The 20,510-nt window shown below is 48.3% G+C and overlaps 2 protein-coding genes across 2 annotated transcripts; both read left to right on the top strand.

Annotated features, from left to right (window-relative positions):
• The first annotated feature begins 6,495 nt into the window (after nucleotides 1-6,495).
• LOC118234053 (nucleolar protein 9) lies at nucleotides 6,496-14,574 on the top strand. Its single transcript, XM_035430361.1, has 12 exons — nucleotides 6,496-6,541; nucleotides 7,170-7,487; nucleotides 8,020-8,256; nucleotides 9,188-9,397; nucleotides 10,137-10,244; nucleotides 10,835-10,976; nucleotides 11,268-11,460; nucleotides 11,749-11,889; nucleotides 12,492-12,605; nucleotides 13,091-13,303; nucleotides 13,656-13,761; nucleotides 14,251-14,574. Exons 2-12 carry the CDS (start codon nucleotides 7,286-7,288, stop codon nucleotides 14,403-14,405), a joined length of 1,821 nt encoding a protein of 606 aa, XP_035286252.1. The 5' UTR covers nucleotides 6,496-6,541; nucleotides 7,170-7,285; the 3' UTR covers nucleotides 14,406-14,574.
• A 3,957-nt stretch (nucleotides 14,575-18,531) lies between these two features.
• Nucleotides 18,532-20,030, top strand: LOC118234065 (proteasome subunit beta type-11-like; the record flags this gene model as incomplete). Its single annotated transcript, XM_035430379.1, has 2 exons — nucleotides 18,532-19,238; nucleotides 19,509-20,030. Coding segments are annotated over exons 1-2 (1,107 nt in total), but the record flags the coding sequence as incomplete, so codon positions are not given.
• Between the last annotated feature and the right edge of the window lie 480 nt (nucleotides 20,031-20,510).

Raw genomic sequence — 20,510 nt, 5'->3', positions numbered from 1 at the left:
TTCAAAAGACTCAGATAAAACACAGGGAAAGAGCGAGGGCGAGAGAGGGAGAGAGAGAGAGCGGGCGAGAGAGAGGCATGTCTGATATGAAACAGCCCCAGAACCCCTTCTGCACAGGAAGGCATGTAAGAGGTGAAGGTGGGTGAGGTTTGTTTAAATATGGCAGTGGATTAAAGAAGGAATGTGTGTATTTGTGTGTGTGTGCGTACGTGTGTGTGTGCATGAGTGTGTGCGTGTGTGTGTGTGTGTGTGTGTGTGTTCGGAGTAAACTGTATTCTGATAATACCTGTCAAAGGCATATGCTAGGCCTGATATCAGCTCACACACCGGTGTGCCGGACTACAGGTCATCTTTAACACCTGCAGCTGCATAAAAACACTGAAATCAGCCGACAAACAACAATAAACCAGCCCTGTGCACGTTCAACATCCCCTGTGCTCCAAACAGCCCTGTGCACGTTCAACATCTCCTGTGCCTGTGCTACAACCAGCCCTAAGCACGTTCAACATCCCCTGTGCTCCAACCAGCCCAGTGCACGTCCAATATGCCCTGTGCCCCGAACAAGCCCTGTGCATGTCCAGTATCCCCTGTGCCCCAACCAGCCCTGTGCATGTCCAGTATCCCCTGTGTTCTATCAGCACTGAACACGTCCAGTATCCCCTGTGCCCCAACCAGCCCTGTGCACGTCCAGTATCCCCTGTGCCCCAACCAGCCCTGTGCACGTCCAGTATCCCCTGTGTTCCATCAGCACTGAGCGCGCTCCTGATGCTTCATTCATACGGGAGAGGCCAATGCATCGTCACCACGGCGATGTGCACAGTCGTCACCACGGCGATGTGCCATGCGCCATACAGTGCATTACTCAAAGGGGGGTGAAAGAGAGTAAGAGAGAGAGAGAGAGAGAGAGAGACTGGTTGGAGGAAGAAGGGTGTCCTCTAATTCAAGAAAAAGCGCCTGACCTCAAGAAGAAAGACCAACACCATGCTTATGATTGCTATCTGCTCACTTGGGCAACCTCTGCGTTTCATTACATTACATTACATTACAGGCATTTAGCAGACGCTCTTATCCAGAGCGACTTACATAACTTTTTACATAGCACTTTACATTGTATCCATTTATACAGCTGGATATATACTGAAGCAATGCAGGTTAAGTACCTTGCTCAAGGGTACAACGGCAGTGTTCTTACTCGGGAATCGAACCTGCGACCTTTCGGTTACAAGCGCAGTTCCTTACCCACTGTGCCACACTCCGTCCTATTTCACACACAAAACATTCAAATTCATGCACACACACACACACACACACAGGCACGCACACGTAAACACACACAAGCACACACACACACACACACACACACACACATACACATACACACACACATGCGCACAGAATTTTCAAAAATGATTTTAATCAGAAGCATGCTTTGGTATTTTCTCTACAGAGTGAACGCCCTCTGTGCTATTCAATGGCGGTGGGTGTGTGGGGGTGGAAAAGTCAGAACTTTCAGAGTTCCATCCGTAGATTGATTTCCTGCGCTCTCATTTCACTTCCTGTCACCCCTCGCTGACTTTCACTTCTCCAAAAGGGGAACCTCCCTGGGGAACCCCCCTGGGCGTGTCCAAGTGTCCCTGAGCAAGACACCTAACCCCTAATTGCCTCCAACCAGCTGACTGGTACCTTGCACGGCAGCCTTTCACCATTGGTGTCTGTGTGTGTGTGAGTGAATGGATGAATGGATGAACGAGAGGCATCAATTGTAAAGCACTTTGGATAAAAGCGCTGTATAAATGCAGTCCATTTACCATTTACCAATCTCTTTGAGTCAACCTTAAACTAGAACTCATATACGCTGCTCAATGCGGCAGGGAGAGCGCCCTCTTCTGCTGCCAGACACAACACTCGCCCCCTTTGTGAAGCAGCTTCATACCAACCCTCATAAAAATAGATTTCACACCATGCTGCCATTTGAAGAATCCGGGATGGAAATGATTTGTGCTGCAATAAATATTATCATCGTATGGGTGTTTTGTTTTTATTCATTCATTTATTTATTTATTTATTTATTTATTCTTTTGTCAACAGAGAGCCAATGAAAAATAGATTCTCTTTTAAAAATTAAATCTGAACGCTAGAGTTTTAAACCACTTGGTAATTCTTAATAAGCACGTCCTTCGGGGCACAACACTTAAAAGCATTGAACATTATTATGTTCCGGTTTTATCTAAGACCTTTTTTACACACTATCAGCTCAGCCCATTACATAGTCTTTACACACCGTACATACTTTACACACCTCACACATTTTACATACCTCACACACAACACATGCATAGCACAGTTCATACTGAATGTCATTATTCGGCAGAGCCACAAATAACACAAACTGCATGTTTAAAATTTTCAACACCCACATGTTTGGCCATTTCATTACAAATTCATTACATTCATTTCCAGGACACTTGTATCCATAGCAAAATACAGTATAGGAGAAACAGAAGCGCATTCACCTGCTTAGAGAATTGATTAGATAGCACGCATTCCAGGGTTTTGGACAGAAAGGGGAGTAGGGAGACTGGTTGATAACTCTGGAATTAATACACACAGTTACACACACACACACACACACATCCACACACATACATATTTGTACATTAGCACACATACACACATGTAAAGAGTCACGGTTGCACCCCACTGCCCCGCCCCCACACGCATACACATATGGGAAAGTGTTTTGTTCTTTCGGTTTTTTTCGGTACTTTCCAGGGTAAGGCAAAAGCAGACGTTTCCTCCTGATATGATAACAAATACAGCGGGCTGGCTGCGCTGACCTCACTGAGCTCTGTGTCCCCAACCAGGATTTTGTAGCACAGAATCACGCCTCTTATAAAACTAATACAAGCTTCATCTGCCCTGACGAAAGGCTTCAAGACCAACTGTCGCTTGGAGACCAAGCATTTTGGGTCTTTTAAAATGAACGTTGGACGCATTTCATGTTTTTCTTTTTTTTTTAATTGCCTTTTCTGTTGTTGTTGACAACTTGGTTCTGTGTGAATGTTGCATATAAACAACAAAATGAAGTGTCTAGAGTTTTACTGGAATAACCCCGCCCTCCCCCGTAACCTCCCCCCTACCCCCGCCATTTCCTCCGAATTCACAACCCCTGTGTCTCTGACAGCCGGACGTGCTCCTCAGCACGCCGCCAGAAGCGCCGGACTCCCGGAGACGGCCATTAACCTTTTCAGGTACTAGACCGCAGACATGTGATCAGAACGTTCTCGACTGAACATTCCGACGCTGTTGTAACAATCCGCGCTGGCGATTGTGAGCGATGGAGTTCTAGAGCACTGCCTCGAGTGTCCGAAAAACATTCCGTACATACGTAACTCAAAGGGTTGAATGGACAGTGGCAGCCTGGTTCCTGGCTGGACCTCGGCCCACCGTTAATGCACAGCCATCGTGTATTCATTGCTGTGGCTTTCTCTGCATTCGACAGAAAGATTCATCATTCAGTCCTCCGTTAGCTGGAACCAGTTCACACTATGATACGACATTGCAAGGATGTGAAAACAGATTTGAGAGTTATCACACCCAATCACTCACTCGCTCACTCACTCTCTCTCTCTCTCTCTCTCCTGCATGCATGCACGAACACACACACACTCACTCACTCTCTCTCTCTCTCTCTCCTGCATGCATGCATGAACACACACACTCACTCACTCTCTCTCTCACTGTCTCTCCTGCATGCATGCACGAACACACACACAGGCGCACACACAAACACACACACATAACTCACTTTCTCTCTCACGCATGCACGCACGCACACACACACACTCACTCTCTCTCTCTCTCTCTCTCTCTCACGCATGCATGCACGCACGCACATGCATACGCACACTCACACATGCACACACACACACACACACTCTTAGAGAATTGATTAGATAATCTCACACGCACGCATGCACGCGCGCACACACACGCACGCAAGCACACACACACACACTCACTCTCTGTCTCTCATGCATGCATGCATGCATGCACGCACGCACACACACACACATTCGTATTTTAACGTTAACACAGGAAATGAGTGAGGCAGTAGTTGCCCCTCCCTCATCTCAGCTGAAGAAATGTGGTCTGAAACAATGGGGAGGAAGACTATTCACTATTCCTATGTGAACAGAAAGAGTGCTCTTTCCTGAAGCACTGCAGAACTTCGGAAAAAGGAAATTCACCCACTGAAAGAACAGACCTGTGGACCCCTTAAGTGAACAGGGCTCTTAGCGAAGAGGAGGAACCAGGTATGACACAGCTATGGTGGAATTATAATACGAGCGGCAAGATGAGACATGCTTAGTGTACAGCTGCTCCCGAAAGCAAAAAAAAAAAGAAGAAGAAATAAAAGTCATTCTGAGTCATTTATTTCATCATCATGAGAGAACCTGACCCCTGTTTTAACTCAAACATTTGAGGAAGTCTTAAGTATGAGCTGGTGCTTGCACAGCACTTACAGAGGTGTGACACAGTACCCTCCTAACCCTAACCCTCCTGATGACTCAAGGAAGCGCTGACTGTTGGACAGAGTCAGTTCCCTCACCAAAGGGCTTATTGGTGATGTCACAATGATGCCGGGGGCGACATAGCTCAGGAGGTAAAACCGATTGTCTGGCAGTCAGAGGGTTGCCGGTTCAAACCCCACCCTGGGCATGTTGAAGTGTCCTTGAGCAAGACACCTAACCCCTAACTGCTCTGGCGAATGAGAGGCATCAATTGTAAAGTGCTTTGGATAAAAGTGCTATATAAATGCAGTCCATCTACCATTTACCATGCCAGCCTGTGACAAGCGGGTTAGATTGAGGCTTGTCTGTGACAGAGGTATTCTTCAATGATATCACAATGAAGCTCAGCTATGACAGAAGGATTTATTGATGATGTCCTAATAAAGAAAAATCACCTTTTCGGTCCTCCAAGAAGTCCCCAGATATCCACTGCAGCCTTGCAGTCAGTTAAAATTGTTATTATTATTATTATTTTTAATTAACGGCAAACTATAGAGCAATGTGTGTTTTTTTCTGGCTGATGGCAGTCTGGGGGTACTCTCAACTACAAACTGAAAACAGTGATCCAACATGATTGTAGTTAATATATCTTTTTTTTTACTTTCAGCGTTTCTTGGGCAAAGAATGTAATTTATCACTCTGTTTGTGCAATTCAGTACATATTAAAATCAAATAAAAGGTCAATGAGAATAATTAGAAATACATTTTTTTTTACATTGTCGCAAAGTGCTGAAGAGAACACTTCATTCTGTGAAAAACAGAAAACTGCACCGTACTCTGAATTTGAAGATTGGTTGAGGAACAGGTCAGAAATGAACAGGAGAGGACCATCATTCCTGTGGCCATTTATCAAGTGTGTGTCAACACTGAAGGCAGCTGGGAAGGGAAAGCCCTGACTTTGACATGACTGCTGTTTGCAATATTAATAACACACAGTTAAAACATAACTTCCATTCCTTCTCCTTTTGTGGTGAGCTTTTCTGAAACAAATACCAAAGGGCACGGTGAGGGGTGGGGACAGGGTCATGGGTCAAGGAGGTGCGGGATGGTAGTATTTTGGGTGTTCACTTCCAGTTAAGAAATAACACTCTTATCCATACTCCTTTTGTTGGAGCATGTGTTGATAGGGAGGATGCAGGCCGAAGGGCAGGCCTGGAATCTATGGACACAAGAGAGTACTGTGTTCTCAAGCGTGTACTTTCACGCAAGGATGAAGTGTTCAAGTATCAGTCAGAGAGAGAGAGAGAGAGAGAGAGAGAGAGAGAGAGAGACTTTGCCTTAAAAAAATCCTTTATTTAACATAATGAGAGATGAAGAGAGATTAGAATCGGAAAATTGTGTAATTAATCATTTTGAATTCATGTAGAAATGGAGGGCAAAATAAGGGTATTTTCTATTTGTCAGAACTGCTTTCTGTGTAATTGTAAATTATTACATTTTGAATAATGTTAGGGGTGCACTGATGATGGGAATGATGATGATGATGTGTATGATTTTTGGTTGTGGGATTGGTCTTTTGATATTATATCTTAAACATTTTATTTTATTTCAGTCAAATAATATAAGAGGGATCCATTCATAAAAGTCACAGCTACATAACACTTGCTATAAATATCATATAACCAATCAGACCACTCACTTTCATAAAACTTAAATACTTAAGCATTTCTGCATTTTCACTGTAATATGCAAAGTGCAATATAAATATTCATTATGCATTATTGTTATGATACAAAAAAGAAAAAGGAGCACGACTATCAATTAACAATGATAAGAAACGTAATTAGAAATAAAGCTGTTTATGAAAAAAGCCAATAAAATCGTTGACAAAAATCACTGCGCTCCTTGATCACAGCGCCACCTGCCGTTCAGTAACATTCGCGTTACAGACGTCACCTTTTGCGTAAATTTCATGCGTCGACTTCTGTGGTACGTCATTCACGCGTCTCGCATTCAACTATACACATGTGAGTGTCAACTTTACTGCTTACTGTAACAGTTTAACAACGTGAACCTATATATTTTTTGTGCATCCATTTGAAAAAATAGCTGCAGACTAGAATGGCGCAAGTCTAACATGGCTGGCTACCGTGTTTATTAAATGTCATTTTCCAGTCTTATTACGTTAATGGCTAAAGTTGGCTTGCGAGCTAATCCAATTGGATGTTCGTTTTGCTAGGCGCTTGTTAGCTTGCTTGTACTGCGTTACTACGAAGCCTAGTTAAATACCTTTTATTCTTAACGGGGCATATACCTCACTGCATTAGCAAATGCATTTTGTAGCCCGTTGGGACTGAGGTCCCAGCTTGCGAACATGTGTTAACTAGCTTTAACAACAACACTTGGTTGAAACTTAGTTGCTAAGTTAAACTGCAAGTCGCGCCTGGATAAGAGCGTATGTTAACGGAATGTAACACAACGTTCTGATTAACTCAAAAGTGCTGAATCGAGTCCCTTTTCAGATCGGGTATCTGTATTTCAGGTTCATGTGCTTCGTTGATTACATTTCCTTGTGAATATTATTTTAATGTTAAAACGTCTTTTGCTATTTCATTGCTTATTCAGTTGTCAACTAAACTAAATTTTTGTCTTAAGATTGTGAACTCAGTCAAACCAAAATCCAGCGAAAATAAACCACAAGAGAAAGAGCCGCATCACAAGTGACTGAATCGTCCACCTGTTGCGAAGAAAAAGAGGCGTCAGGACGAGGGATGACGGAAGGAACGGAAGAAAAGAACCCGAGGCCATGGAAAGTTGGAGGAAATAAGAGACAGGGACATGGAAAGGAGGAGAGAGGGCGAGGCAGCGGAGGCGAAGCGGGAACTAAGAAACGTCTGGACGCGATGAGCGTGGGCTACTTCCGCAGAGTGAGCGAGCGGCTGGAGGAAGGGTTCGCCGAGGAGGAGGAGAAAGGTGGGATTGGGGTGGGATTGGGGGGGGGGGGGGGATGGAAGACGAGATGGATGGGCGGATGAGTGAAGGGCAAAACGAGCGAGCAAACCAGCTGTAGATTCACGGGAAGGGCTGGCGACAGAGATTAAAATCTGTGGCTCAGACTAGGACAAAAAATGTTTCTTTAAGTTTCAGGTGCTACAAACAGTGAGTTGCTGATAATCAGCAAAGAGAGATGTGTTTCAGGCATAAAAGCAGATGCTTTTTGTGGTGTAGAGATTACAGGGTAAGTGCTATATCTACCCACAATAGCTTTTCTTCCAATGGTATTTAACAGCCTAGTAAATAGACTGTGTGTTCCTCAGACAGTGACTGAAGGTGTTTCTTTCTTGTCCCCCTATCTCTGGAGAAAGATCTTGAGCTTGTTACGTGAAATACTTTAACAATTCAGATGCCAATATTCAGAACAAATGATTTTTTTATGGAATTGTATTTGAATTGTATACTTCATGAATTCGGACCCTGACATTATAACGACCAAACTCTCCCGCAGTGCTGTTTGTGGAGAATGTGCTGAGTGAGGTGAGGGGGCGGGCTCTCCTGGTTGCCACGGATATCACAGGCAGCGTCACCCTGCAGCGGCTGCTCCCATTGGCCGGTCCTTCCCAGGTGGGGGAGGTGTTGTCTGAGCTGGGCGGAGCCTCCGGGCAGGAGTTCAAAGCCGCGTCATGTGACCGGTGCGGGGGGCACGTGGTGGAGACGGCGCTGAGGCAGGTGCCCAGGTGGACAGGTGAGACCTGGAGACAGACATACGAACCACGGCAGCCATACAAAAAGTTGCCTGGGACACACAGACAGCTATGCAGAAACATTGCTTGGAACACAAACAGCCTTGAAGAGAAGTTGGCAGGGACTGACCGAAAGTTGCTTAGGTTACACTGACAGTTATGCAGAAATGTTGCTTGGAACATAAACAGCCTTGAAGAGAAGTTGGCAGGGACTGACAGAAAGTTGCTTAGGTTACACTGGCAGTTATGCAGAAAAGTTGCTTGGAAAACAAACAGCCTTGAAGAGAAGTTGGCAGGGACTGACAGAAAGTTGCTTAGGTTACACTGGCAGTTATGCAGAAAAGTTGCTTGGAAAACAAACAGCCTTGAAGAGAAGTTGGCAGGGACTGACCGAAAGTTGCTTAGGTTACACTGACAGTTATGCAGAAATGTTGCTTGGAACATAAACAGCCTTGAAGAGAAGTTGGCAGGGACTGACAGAAAGTTGCTTAGGTTACACTGACAGTTATGCAGAAATGTTGCTTGGAACATAAACAGCCTTGAAGAGAAGTTGGCAGGGACTGACAGAAAGTTGCTTAGGTTACAGCCAGCAGTTATACAGAAAAGTTGCTTGGAAAACAAACAGCTTTGAAGAGAAGTTGTCAGGGACTGACCGAAAGTTGCTTAGGTTACACTGGCAGTTATGCAGAAATGTTGCTTGGAAAACAAACAGCTTTATAGAGAAGTTGGTAGGGACTGACAGAAAGTTGCTTAGGTTACACTGGCAGTTATGCAGAAAAGTTGCTTAGGAACACAAACAGCCTTCAAGAGCAGTTAGCAGGGACTGACAATCAGGCATACAGAAAGTTGCCTGAGGACGGAATTTTGGGCAAGCAGAGTTGGGGAGGAGCCTGTCCCTCCATAGCAGTGGGATAATATGTATCCGTCCTGCAGGGCAAACCCTGGAGGCCTCCAAAGAGTCCGCGGAGGAGACGGAAGCGGAGGATTGTGGGATACTGGAGGCCCAGGCCCTGGCTCTGTCGCGAGTGGTGACGGAGGACGTGACAGAGTTCATCACGCACACGCACGGCTCCCATGTGACGCGCACGCTCACACACCTGCTGGGGGGCTGCCTGGAGCCAGAGCGCTCCCGCACACACCCAGGTGAGCGCTAACGCTCCCGCACACACCCAGGTGAGCGCTAACGCTCCCGCACACACCCAGGTGAGGGCTAACGGACCCGCACACACCCAGGTGAGCGCTAACGCTCCCGCACACACCCAGGTGAGGGCTAACGCTCCCGCGCATACCCAGGTGAGCGCTAACGCTCCCGCGCATACCCAGGTGAGCGCTAACGCTCCCGCACACACCCAGGTGAGCGCTAAGGGTCCCGCACACACCCAGGTGAGCGCTAACGGTCCCGCACACACCCAGGTGAGCGCTAAGGGTCCCGTACACACCCAGGTGAGGGCTAACGGTCCCGCACACACCCAGGTGAGCGCTAGGCTAACGGTCCCGCACACACCCAGGTGAGCGCTAACGGTCCCGCACACACCCAGGTGAGCGCTAAGGGTCCCGTACACACCCAGGTGAGGGCTAACGGTCCCGCACACACCCAGGTGAGCGCTGACGGTCCTGCACACACCCAGGTGAGCGCTAACGGTGTGTGTGAGTGAGAGTGGGTGTGTGTGTGTGTATGTGTGTATGTGTGTATGTGTGAGTGTGTGAGTGAGAGTGTGTGTGTGTGTGAGAGTGAGAGTGTGTGTGTCAGTGTGCGAGTGAGAGTGTGTGTGAGAGTGTGCGAGTGAGAGTGAGAGTGAGAGTGAGTGTGTGTGTGTGTGTGTGTGTGACAGAGTGTGTGTGTGTGTGCAGTATAAACTCTCTCTCTCTCTCTTGTGTATAGGGGGTAAAGTGCAGAAGACCAGCACTCAGCTGGTGGATTTTGAGGCTCCTCTCTCTTTTGGACCTGCTCTGAAGAAGCTGGCCCTGTCTCTGATGGACCATATCCACAGTGAGTCTCTACTCATAATCCCCTACTCTGGCCGTCCCACACAGTACAGCAACACCCCTACAGCACAGCCACGGCCCCACTGTACAGCCACACCCCTACAGCACAGCCACACCCCCACACACTATAGCCACACCCCCACACACTATAGCCACACCCCTACAGCACAGCCACGGCCCCACTGTACAGCCCCACCCCCACAACACAGCCACACCCCCACACAGTATAGCCACACCCCCACAGTATAGCCACAACCCTTTAGCACAGCCACACCCCCACAGCACAGCCACACCCCCACAGCACAGCCACACCCCCACAGCACAGCCACACCCCCACAGCACAGCCACACCCCCACTGTACAGCCACAACCCCACAGCACAGCCACACCCCCACACACTATAGCCACACCCCCACAGCACAGCCACGGCCCCACAGCACAGCCTCACCCCTTTAGCACAGCAACACCCACACAGCACAGCCACACCCCTTCAACACAGCCACACCCCCACAGAACAGCCACACCCTCAGGGTGTGTCCATATCCGAGGTTCTGTAGTGTACTATAATCTCTCGTGTCTCTGTCTCTCCCGCCAGCGTGTGTGACGAACGCAGTGGCCAGCACCGTGCTCCAGGCTATGCTGGCCATCTGCCACAGGAAGAGGCCCAAGCTCTGCAGGAAGCTGACCAAAGGCATTGTGGGATACTTGACGTCTCTCAGCGCCGCACCTGGAGTCAGGTGAGGGCAGCTCTTTGTGCGCTGTTCCCCCATCACAGCGCACTGTTACGATTTCGCCGTGTTAAATATGCGTGCACATTCAGTGCATAAACATACAACACAGGAACAGTGTTTACACTAATGCAGTGCCGGTAATCGAAACGATGCAAATGGCTGCCGCTGAGTGGGTAATCCTGTTAAGGCGCTGTTGAAGCACGTGGACGGGCCCCCGCGGTGTGGTGTCAATGATTAAATGGGTGTATGGTAATTTAATGGGTGTGTGGTAATTAAACATGTTCCTTTCTTTCTCAGCCCTCTCCTGGTGTTTCTGAAGGACCAGGCTTGCAGCCGGCTCATTGAGAAGGTCCTCCAGGTATCCCACAAGGCCCTGCTCCGTGACGTCTACAAGAACCACCTTAAGGGTCAGCTGGTCAACCTGGCAGTCCATCCAATCGCAAACTTCCCGGTGCAGAGACTGACGGCCGCGTCCAGCGGTTACAAGATGGTACGCGACCTTCGACCCGTGATCACGACCTTTGACCCGCGACCATGACCTTTGACCCGCGACCATGACCTTTGACCCTGCTTCGCCCTATGAGGGTTTTCACACCAGCAGGGCACACTAGGATATACTTAACCTTGGGGCTAAAGAAGCCTTGATCTCCAAGCCTAAGCTCTGTCTCAAGTTCAGATTCAAATATGCTTTACTGGCATGGCCACATATATACATAGTATTGCCAAAGCGTGATTTATGTAAACGGTAAATTCTCTCCCTCGTCTTTCCCTCCCTCAGTTTCACTCGGTGTTTGAGGAGCTCGTCGAGGGCCTCGAGGCCATCCTGGCGGCAGGTCACATGGGAGTGATAGTACAGCTGACGGACAGCTGCGTGGATCGGGAAGAGATGCAAGGCCGGCTGCTACAGTGCCTCCTGGAGGTGAGGCTAACTCACTGCATGCTATCGTGATTAAAAGCTGTGTTTTGTTGGGAGGGACAATTTTCACGAACTCCTGTGTAGGAGGAGTTATGGTGTGTCATCAGTGACGTACTGATTTGAACCAGTCTGGAATAACGTTTCTGATTGGTTCATTAGAGTGATTGACAGAACATCACGGCACCACCCATGATAGCAGTTGGTGAATTCTCCCTGTATCATCAGCACCTGTGAGTGTAATTGTGTGTTTCAGACGTGAGCCAGGTACACTTTCAGCTAACAAAAAGTCATCGCAACAGTACTGTTAATGATAGTTACTTAGTAGCAGATTTAAAATTCTTATCATTTAAATGAGCATTAACATAATAACTGGACTTGTAACTCAGAGTTTGCAATTCCTTGAACAGGTGCTTGACCTAAATTGCTTCAGTAAATATCCGGCATACAATCCACAATAGTGGATTGGTATGTAAAAATGGAATCTGTGTAAGTCGCCCTGTAGGCCTATAAGTTGTATTTTATTTATACTGTAAGTTTGTGTTGTTGACTTTCTGCCTGCCTCTCCACCCTACCTCACCCCCCTACCCCGCCCCGCCCCACCCCAGGCCTTCCACTGTGCTGCCCCTCCCTCCCTCCAAACTTTCTGTCTCCCCCTCTTCCTGTCTCTCCACACTCACGAGGCGTACTACGGTGAGCAGCCAGCAGAGGGAGACACACAGGTCAGTTGATGCGTAATGGCGGGATAAACAGGGTGTTTGCCCTCTGACCTCTCTGCTGTTTTTTGTAACACTGAAACTTTTAGCTTTATTTATCGTTTATTTGTATCGAGTCCTATGTTTCTGTCACACCAGCCTATTTTTAACAGTTTACCAACTGCCTTGTTATACATTTATATTTCTTATATATGTATCTTATATACTTGTTATACTCTTGTTTTATTTGAAAAGTGCTGTGAACAATTTGTGAAAGAGCTTTATAATTGTTATAATTATTATTTGCCCAGAGGAGCAGCATAAATGAATATGAATATAAATATGAAAGAATGCACAAAGGCACACAAGACGTCGCTTAAAATGAGAGTCCGTGGTATAACATGGACATTAAAGAAAATAAAATTAGGTTTTTAAATTTTTACTCTGTGAGCTCACCTCTCTGCCTCCCACGCCTCTACGATTATTAACGATGATCTTTTGTTCCTCTCTAGCGCCCCCTGTCTAACATCTGCTATAACGGCTCCCGCCTGGTCCAGTCTCTGGCCAAGTTCAAAGACCGCTCCGTCCTGCTCAACAGCCTGCGCCTGCTCCCTCCCTCTGACCTCCTGACCCTGGGAACCGACCAATCAGGGAGCCACGTGCTCCAGGCCCTGCTCGTGTCCTCGAGCGACAAGGGGCGGAGCAAGATACTGAGGAGACTGGAGGTGACTGAAGGGGGAGGAGCTACAGTGAGGGAGGGTGGGAGAGAGGGAGGGAGAGAGGAACACACTTGCACACACACTAACACGCACACAAGCACACACACACACACACACACACACACACAGGAGTGTGCTAAGTGTAGTGCATTTCCCTCAGTTCTGTTTATGAACTATTTTCTACAGTCAGTGTATGTCACATCAGTTTATAAAATGCGTCAGGTTCTTTCTCTCTCTCTCTCTCTCTCAATTCTTTTTCAAATATGCTTCACTGGCATGACCACACATCATTTTGCCAAAGCAAATTTATACAAAATGCAAATCAACAGTAAGAGTAATATGAACTCTCTCTCATCAGGGTCAGTACGTGCAGCTAGCCTGTTCCAGATATGGCAGTCGAGTTTTAGAGGCAGTCTGGAACAGCGCCACCGTGAGTCAGAAACAAGGAATTGCACAGGAACTAGGTGAGGAGACCTCTTACCGATTTCTAATGCTTGATTGAGGTTAAATATTCGGTCTGTCTGTCTGCAAATGTGAAGACGTCCATTCAACCGAAGCTACCACCAAAATGGGTGCCGGGTCCAGTTAGGAACCAATGGTTCAGAATGCTCTGGAGCACCTCTGGCTCAAATGCAGTGGTGAAGTAGTTCCGCAATCCCAGAATGCACCTGGGGACAGTACCAGGCCAAGATCATTCCTGGCTCAGAAGGTCCCAGTTGGCCCTGTTCCTTTCAGGTTCCATGGTCGTGTGTTTCTGCTTTGATTGCAATGTAAATTTAAAAAAAATACAGATGTATTTGTTGAGGGCATGTTGTGTTGTTGCGTTTAGCATGAATTTTCTATCGCAGTGCTCCACATGTTTACTCTGCGATACTGTCCTTATGTATGAATACCTCAATCTCCCTCTCCGTCCTTCTCCTTCTCCTTTCTTTCTTTTTATCTCTCGCTCCCAGCTCCCAGCGAGTCCGTGCTCCGGTCTGATCAGTTCGCTCGCCACGTTTGGGCGAAATTTGGTCTGACCCACTTTGGGAAGAGGCGGGGCCAGTGGCTGGAAATTCAGACCGGCCAATCAAAGAAGAGGAAGATGTTCAGTGACATTCTGGAGTGAGCGAATCAGAGACAGCGGTGATGGGGGACAGAACACACATTCTCTTGCATCTGAGCTCGTGTTTATGTCAGTTGAAGTCTGGATGCGTGTTCCTGTCGTCTTGGACGGTCTCGTCCTCCTTCCGTACTGTAACCCAATAAATCAGCGTTTCAGTTGCATTTTTCCAAAGGCCTTGTGTCTTGACTCTTGTGTTTCAGGAGAACTTAAGATGTGCTCTCTAGAATCTGTCGGGAGTACGGTCACTGCCTCTGCCTTTCCTTTAGGTTATTATAATTTTGTCTTTTCCATAGTTTTATTATGTGTATTGTGTTCGCGTTTTCAATTCAGTTTAGTATCAAGTCCCCAGTGTTGGCTTTCCGTTTGGGGATCCTTGCCCATTCACTTGTACGTTTGGAGGGCACCATAGATTTCAACTAAAGTTCTGTAAGAATGGAGCACCTTTGTCTTAACAGGAAGACTGGAAATATTTACCCTGAAAGCGCTCATTACAAACTGAAATTCGGCACGCAGTATATTTAAAGTATTTTAATTACCTCAAACGAAAAACGTTTTTCAAACGACGTGAGGTTTCACAGATTACGACAACAACTTCAATTTAGAGCCGATTTTAGGAGCAGGACTGCCGCAAACGGCAAGGTTAAAAGCTTCAATCAAGCAACGCTGCCATTTACGTGGTGGGGGAAAAAAAAAGCTTTTCGGCGACTTTTCAGAAACGGGCTCTTCAAAGACTCTGCGCTCGGGTGGAATCGGTAATGCACTGGAAGTCATCCCAGGGCCGTAGTCTTAAGTGATGCTGGGCCGTCCATTTAAATGACGCTCCTGGAATGGCTTGAAACGGTTTTGATCGTTTGTTCACTGGCGCCATTGACAAACGCAAGCCTCAGTGTGTCGCTCGCCCTGGTGTGTACAGGTGAGATAACTGTCTGCTCGGGAGAGTTGGGAGGCACCGACAGGTGGGGGTGGGGGAGGGGGGTGTACACGTGTTTAGGTGACTAGTGGTTGTCGTACAATGTTTCACAGTGGCCATATTCTAAAGACAGTAAGTACGATACGACAAGAAACGATAGAAAAAGGCCTCATTTGAGCTGCTGTAGGGAAAGCTTGCAGATGAGCTCCTAACTCCTTTTACATTAACAGTATTAGCATGAAAGAAAAAAATTATTTTTAATTTGCCTACTGACAAAACGAACCTGTGCTGTCCTAAACACATTTAAATCTGCAAGATGTCTTGCTCTGACAACACGGTCACAAAGGTTGAAGCAGAGGTGGGGTCAAGGGGGGAGGCGTTGGCTTCTGTTAACTTAATCCTGTGCTTCCTCCCACCCGAAGCCTGTGGGAAGCCTATCTGAAGACAATGCCTTTCATCAACATACGGAAACTGAAGATGATTTTTTTTTTCTCGATGTGGTTAAAAATAAATATTCCATATCCTTTTAAGAGTAGGCTTTAAAAAAATGTTTTAGAGTTCTTTCAAAATTCTCAAGTCATTGTTCTAGAACTGCATTGATTTCAGTTACCAGCAGCTGATTGTGACATCAGCATTAGAACTTTCAGTGAAGAACATTCTAATCACATATTTGTGATCTCACAACTTACAGGGTTAAAAGAATTTCCATTGGGAATACGGCTTCATGCTTTCCTCTCTCTCAGATTCTCAATTTTGGCAACAGTTTGATGAGAAAAAAAAGGATAGAAAAGAAGGAGCAACCGCCCCCTCGCAGTTTAGACATTTCCAATATCCTCCTTTTACAGCTTTTGCTTTCATTGATTTTTTTTATTTTTTTTATTTTTAATGTGTTGTCCTCGTTGTTGCTCCCCTAAAGCTGCCTCCCCTCTCTCTGTTTCTCAGAAAGAGGTCGTCGGTCATCGTCAGGGGGATCGTCGCTCTGACCTCCGACCCCACGGCGCTACGGACGCCGTAGTGTGACTGCAGGTTGCTATGCAACACAAATGCACAAAGCCTCCCTTTGCTTCGCCGTTCTCGCGCAGCCAAACGCCAGTCAATCCACGCCGACATAAACAAATCCGATTAAGGAAGAAAGAGGGGCTGTTTCAGTGCCCCCGAGAGGATCGCTTCTGTAACTGCGGCTTCACAATGGTCTCCCCCCAAGGAGGCGTGAAATCACAACGCCGGTTGTCACGGAGATGCATGGCGACAATTACGAGCGCATTCGTTTTTTCAAGACAAAACAAAACCAAAAACAAAAAAAGAAAGCAATAATGCCGCGGCACAGAGAGCCTGACTACAGCTCCCAGATGAAGCTTGCTGATTGTGCTTCAGAGCTACACGCAGGCAGGCTTGTCATATTGATTTTTGCGATGTGTTAGATGCTATATTGTGTTGCTTCATTTGTTTTTCTGAAATTCTCATCTGTAGTTCCTCACATTTCTCTCCTGCCAACCCAACCCCCTGCTGTTTCTTTCTCTGTCTCTCTCAGTTTAAATTCAGGGCAATTAGTTTGCTATTGGCATGACATACAACAGGTAGATATCATCAAATCAAAAACAATCTCTCTCTCTCTCTCTCTCTGTCTTTCTCTCTCTCTTTCTCTGTCATGCACACATGCGTGCGCACACACACACACACCAAGGGAATATGCTACTGCATATTCACCTAGGGGAGAGACCATACCACTACACATTCACCTACGAGAGAAACCATACCACTGCATACTCACTCAGGGGAGAGACCATACCACTGTATATTCACCTAGGAGAGAAACCATACCACTGACATACTCACTCAGGGGAGAGGCCATACCACTACACATTCACCGAGGAGGGAATCCATACCACTGACATACTCACTTAGGGGAGAGACCGTACCACTGTGTATTCACAATGTATAGACATGTTGTTACATACTCACCTGGAGCGAGACTAATGCATATTTCCCTCTGCTCTTTAATGTGGGAAGAATTTAAATTCCTCTTCATCTTGAGAGAGAAAAAATGTATATAATGCACCATACATTCTAATGATAAATAATATTGAGCAAATGAGACTGTGTCCACATTAAGATTCTTCTCGCAGAAACGCTGGTGTCACATATCAGACTTTTTCAAAACTTGAAAGAATTTTTTGATTGATCTTCCACAGCCTTTGAAATAATCCTTCATTCTGTTTCATCTCCAGACAAGTGGGTTTTATTATTATTTTTAATGCTAATCTGACAACGTCAATGCTCTCACGCACTTCAAAATGTTGCATGATGAGCTTATTTATTTATTTATTTATTTATTTATTTATTTATTGCCATACAACTACATGACATCTTCAAGCTGCAGACATGATCATACAGACCATGCTGCTCGAATGCAACTAAAAGCTGCATCGTTGTCCACAGCAGGTTTGCTGTCTATCAGCAGGTTTGAGAGTAATCACCCCCTCCTCCTCCGCCCCCCCCCCCAGGCGCATTCGGGGGGAAAAGACGCGGTTTTTTTCGGGGGAACTGAAAGGGAAAGTGTGCAGGAGCGCTGAGCGAGCGTATCGGACGCGGGGCGTCAGCAGGAGTCCCCCCCCCCCCCCACACTTGGCAGGGCTGGGAGGAGTCTGCTTCCCGACTCTCATCCTCGTGTTTCAGGCGTGGCGTCGCTAATGCAGGTGATGTCAGGCGGCATACCTGCACCAGCCTGACCGAGTCGGTATATAAGGAGGCAGCAGCGTTTATTTCGTTCTTCCTTTCCAACAGGACTTCGGGGAGAGGCAGAACGAGAAAGAGAGAGAGAGAGAGAGAGAGAGAGACTCACACGCGGCGTTGTTGGAAAAAACAGGACAGGAAATCACAGGATCTTGGGCAGGACTGTTGAACAGAAGATTAAAAGGAGCTCACGGACATTTCTTCCCACGGGCAGATTTGGTGAGAGCAGGGAAAACTGGGTGATGTAAACGCACTGAAACGGATACACAGCCGCCCCAGCGGGACCTGCGCCTCATCGGCTATCATCCTTTCTGGGGGAAGAACCGGTCTGAACCAGATCCACCGGGGCTCCTCCACACTGATTGGCCATCCGCTGGGGCTCCTCCACACTGATTGGCCATCCACTGGGGCTCCTGCACACTTATTGACTGCAGTGGGAGGATTGGACATCTGCTGCGGTCTGTGTGGTGATGCTGTGCGGCCGCTATCACAGGTTGCTGTTGCTGTTGCTGTAACTCAGTGTTTTCTGTTGAGCAGCGTCCAGAATAAATTTAGGTCACAACGGTTACACCATACACTGTAAATTATCGTTGTTGTAATTCTGACCAATGGCTTTACAAGAGGTGTGTGGCTTTCGGGACAGCCCTGTCTACCCCAGGTGGAACACCCCTGCCTCTCTCTCCATGGCAACAAGTGACAACATTCTGCACTCCACCGTGTGGGAAGCGTTGGAGGGGCCGAGCACTGCGAGGGGGAGGGACGGCGAGGGTCCGCTGAGCTTGTACATACCTGACCCGGAGCACCTTTCCCAGAATCCCTTGCAGGCCGTCGCCCCGCCTTTCGAGCTGTGCCACGGAACCACCACGCTGGCGTTCGCGTTCCAGGGCGGGGTGATCGCGGCGGGCGACACCCGGGCGAGCTGCAGGGGGCTGGTCTGCTCCCCGGACTCCCTGAAGGTCCTGCCGGTGCACCGGCGCCTGCTGATGACCACATCCGGGAGCGCCGCCGACTGCATCCTGTGGAAGTGCATCCTGTCCCGCGAGCTCCGCCTCTACCAGCTCCGGCACCGCCGCCAGCTGTCCGTAGGGGGCGCCGCCAAGCTGCTCTCGCACATGCTGCACCCCTTCAAGGGCACGAACGTGTGCGTGGCCGCCATGCTGTGCGGATGGGAGGGCGAGGAGGACCGGAGGGAGGAGGAGGAGGAGGAGGAGGGGAGGGGCGGACGCCAGGGAGGAGGCGGAGGGAGGCGGAGTTGGGAGGAGAGCGGGGGACAGGGGAAGGCGATTAGCAGAATGGACGGGAATGGAGCGGGACAGGAAGAGATAGAGAGAGAGACGGAGCCAATCGGAGGGAGGGGCAGAGAGGTACAGTCAGTCGGAATAGGAGGGAGAGAGGCAGGGCCAATCAGAGGGCTAGGCAGGGAGACAAGGCCAATGGGATGGGGCAGACCTGAGGGGGAGGGTTGGGAAACAGACGTAGTAAAGGACGATCCATTCGGCACCAGCAGCCGTTCAGAGGTGCCCGCCGGGGGGGCCGGGGGGGCCGGGGAGGGGAAGACAGAGGGAGAAACCAGGGCTCCAGGGGCCGAGGGGGAGGGGGAAACAGTCCTGGAGGGGCCGGGCTGTGCAGTCAGGAGCCCAGGGCCCTCGGGCCCCACGGGGCCCCGACTGTACTACGTGTGCAGCGACGGCACCCGCCTGCAGGGGGAGCTGTTCTCGGTGGGCTCCGGCTCGCCCTACGCGTACTCGGTGCTGGACGGCGGGGTGCGCTGGGGGATGGGCGTGGCCGAGGCCTGCCGGCTGGCCCGCGAAGCGGTTTACCGAGCCGCCCACCGCGACGCCTACTCCGGCAACTGCGTGGACCTGTACCACGTCACCGCCACCGGGTGGCGCCGCAGAGACAGGGAGGACCTGAAGGAGGAGTACTACAGAGAGATGGAGGGAGAGAGGGAGAAGGTGGAGGAGAGGAGGAGGGAGAGAGAGAGGGAGGGGAGGAGGCAGGAGGAGGAGTAGGAGGAAGAGAAAGTGGGGGAAATGTTGCAGGGGTGGAGGGAGAGACGGGGAGGGGAGGAAGGATGAGGAGGAGGAACAGAAAATGGGGAAATGCTGCAGGGGAGGAGGGAGAGAGGGAGGGGAGGAGGAGGAGGAGGAGGAGGTGGAGTAGGAGGAAGAGAAATTGGGGGAAATGCTGCCAGAGGGGAGGTAGAGCGTTGGGGAAAAGAATGTGGGGGAGTGCTGGGGTGAGGCATAGACTTTCTGCCCAATGGTAGACCGCCTGTGGAACTCTGGGAATTGTGGTCTTTCTCTGAGAACACTTAACCCAACTGAATATTCCCACTCATTTAACTGTAATAAAAAAAAAATTTTTTTTTACTAACTTTAAAAGGTTTTTTTTTTTTTTTTTTTTGCCAATACGCCTCCTATTCACCTTTCCCCCCCAATTTTTCTTTACTGTTTCATTTATTG

Source organism: Anguilla anguilla, chromosome 8, assembly GCF_013347855.1.
Source record: "Anguilla anguilla isolate fAngAng1 chromosome 8, fAngAng1.pri, whole genome shotgun sequence".
Classification (NCBI taxonomy): Eukaryota; Metazoa; Chordata; class Actinopteri; order Anguilliformes; family Anguillidae; genus Anguilla; species Anguilla anguilla.
The sequence above is the reverse complement of the archived record's forward strand: the minus strand, read 5'-3'. Positions and strand labels throughout refer to the sequence as shown.

Excerpts from the sequence above, each read along its gene's own strand:
- LOC118234053 (XM_035430361.1), top strand. The coding sequence starts at position 7,286 with ATGACGGAAGGAACGGAAGAAAAGAACCCGAGGCCATGGAAAGTTGGA. Across the intron at positions 7,488-8,019 it reads CGCCGAGGAGGAGGAGAAAG|TGCTGTTTGTGGAGAATGTG; the intron begins GTGGGATTGGGG and ends ACTCTCCCGCAG. Across the intron at positions 9,398-10,136 it reads GCGCTCCCGCACACACCCAG|GGGGTAAAGTGCAGAAGACC; the intron begins GTGAGCGCTAAC and ends TCTTGTGTATAG.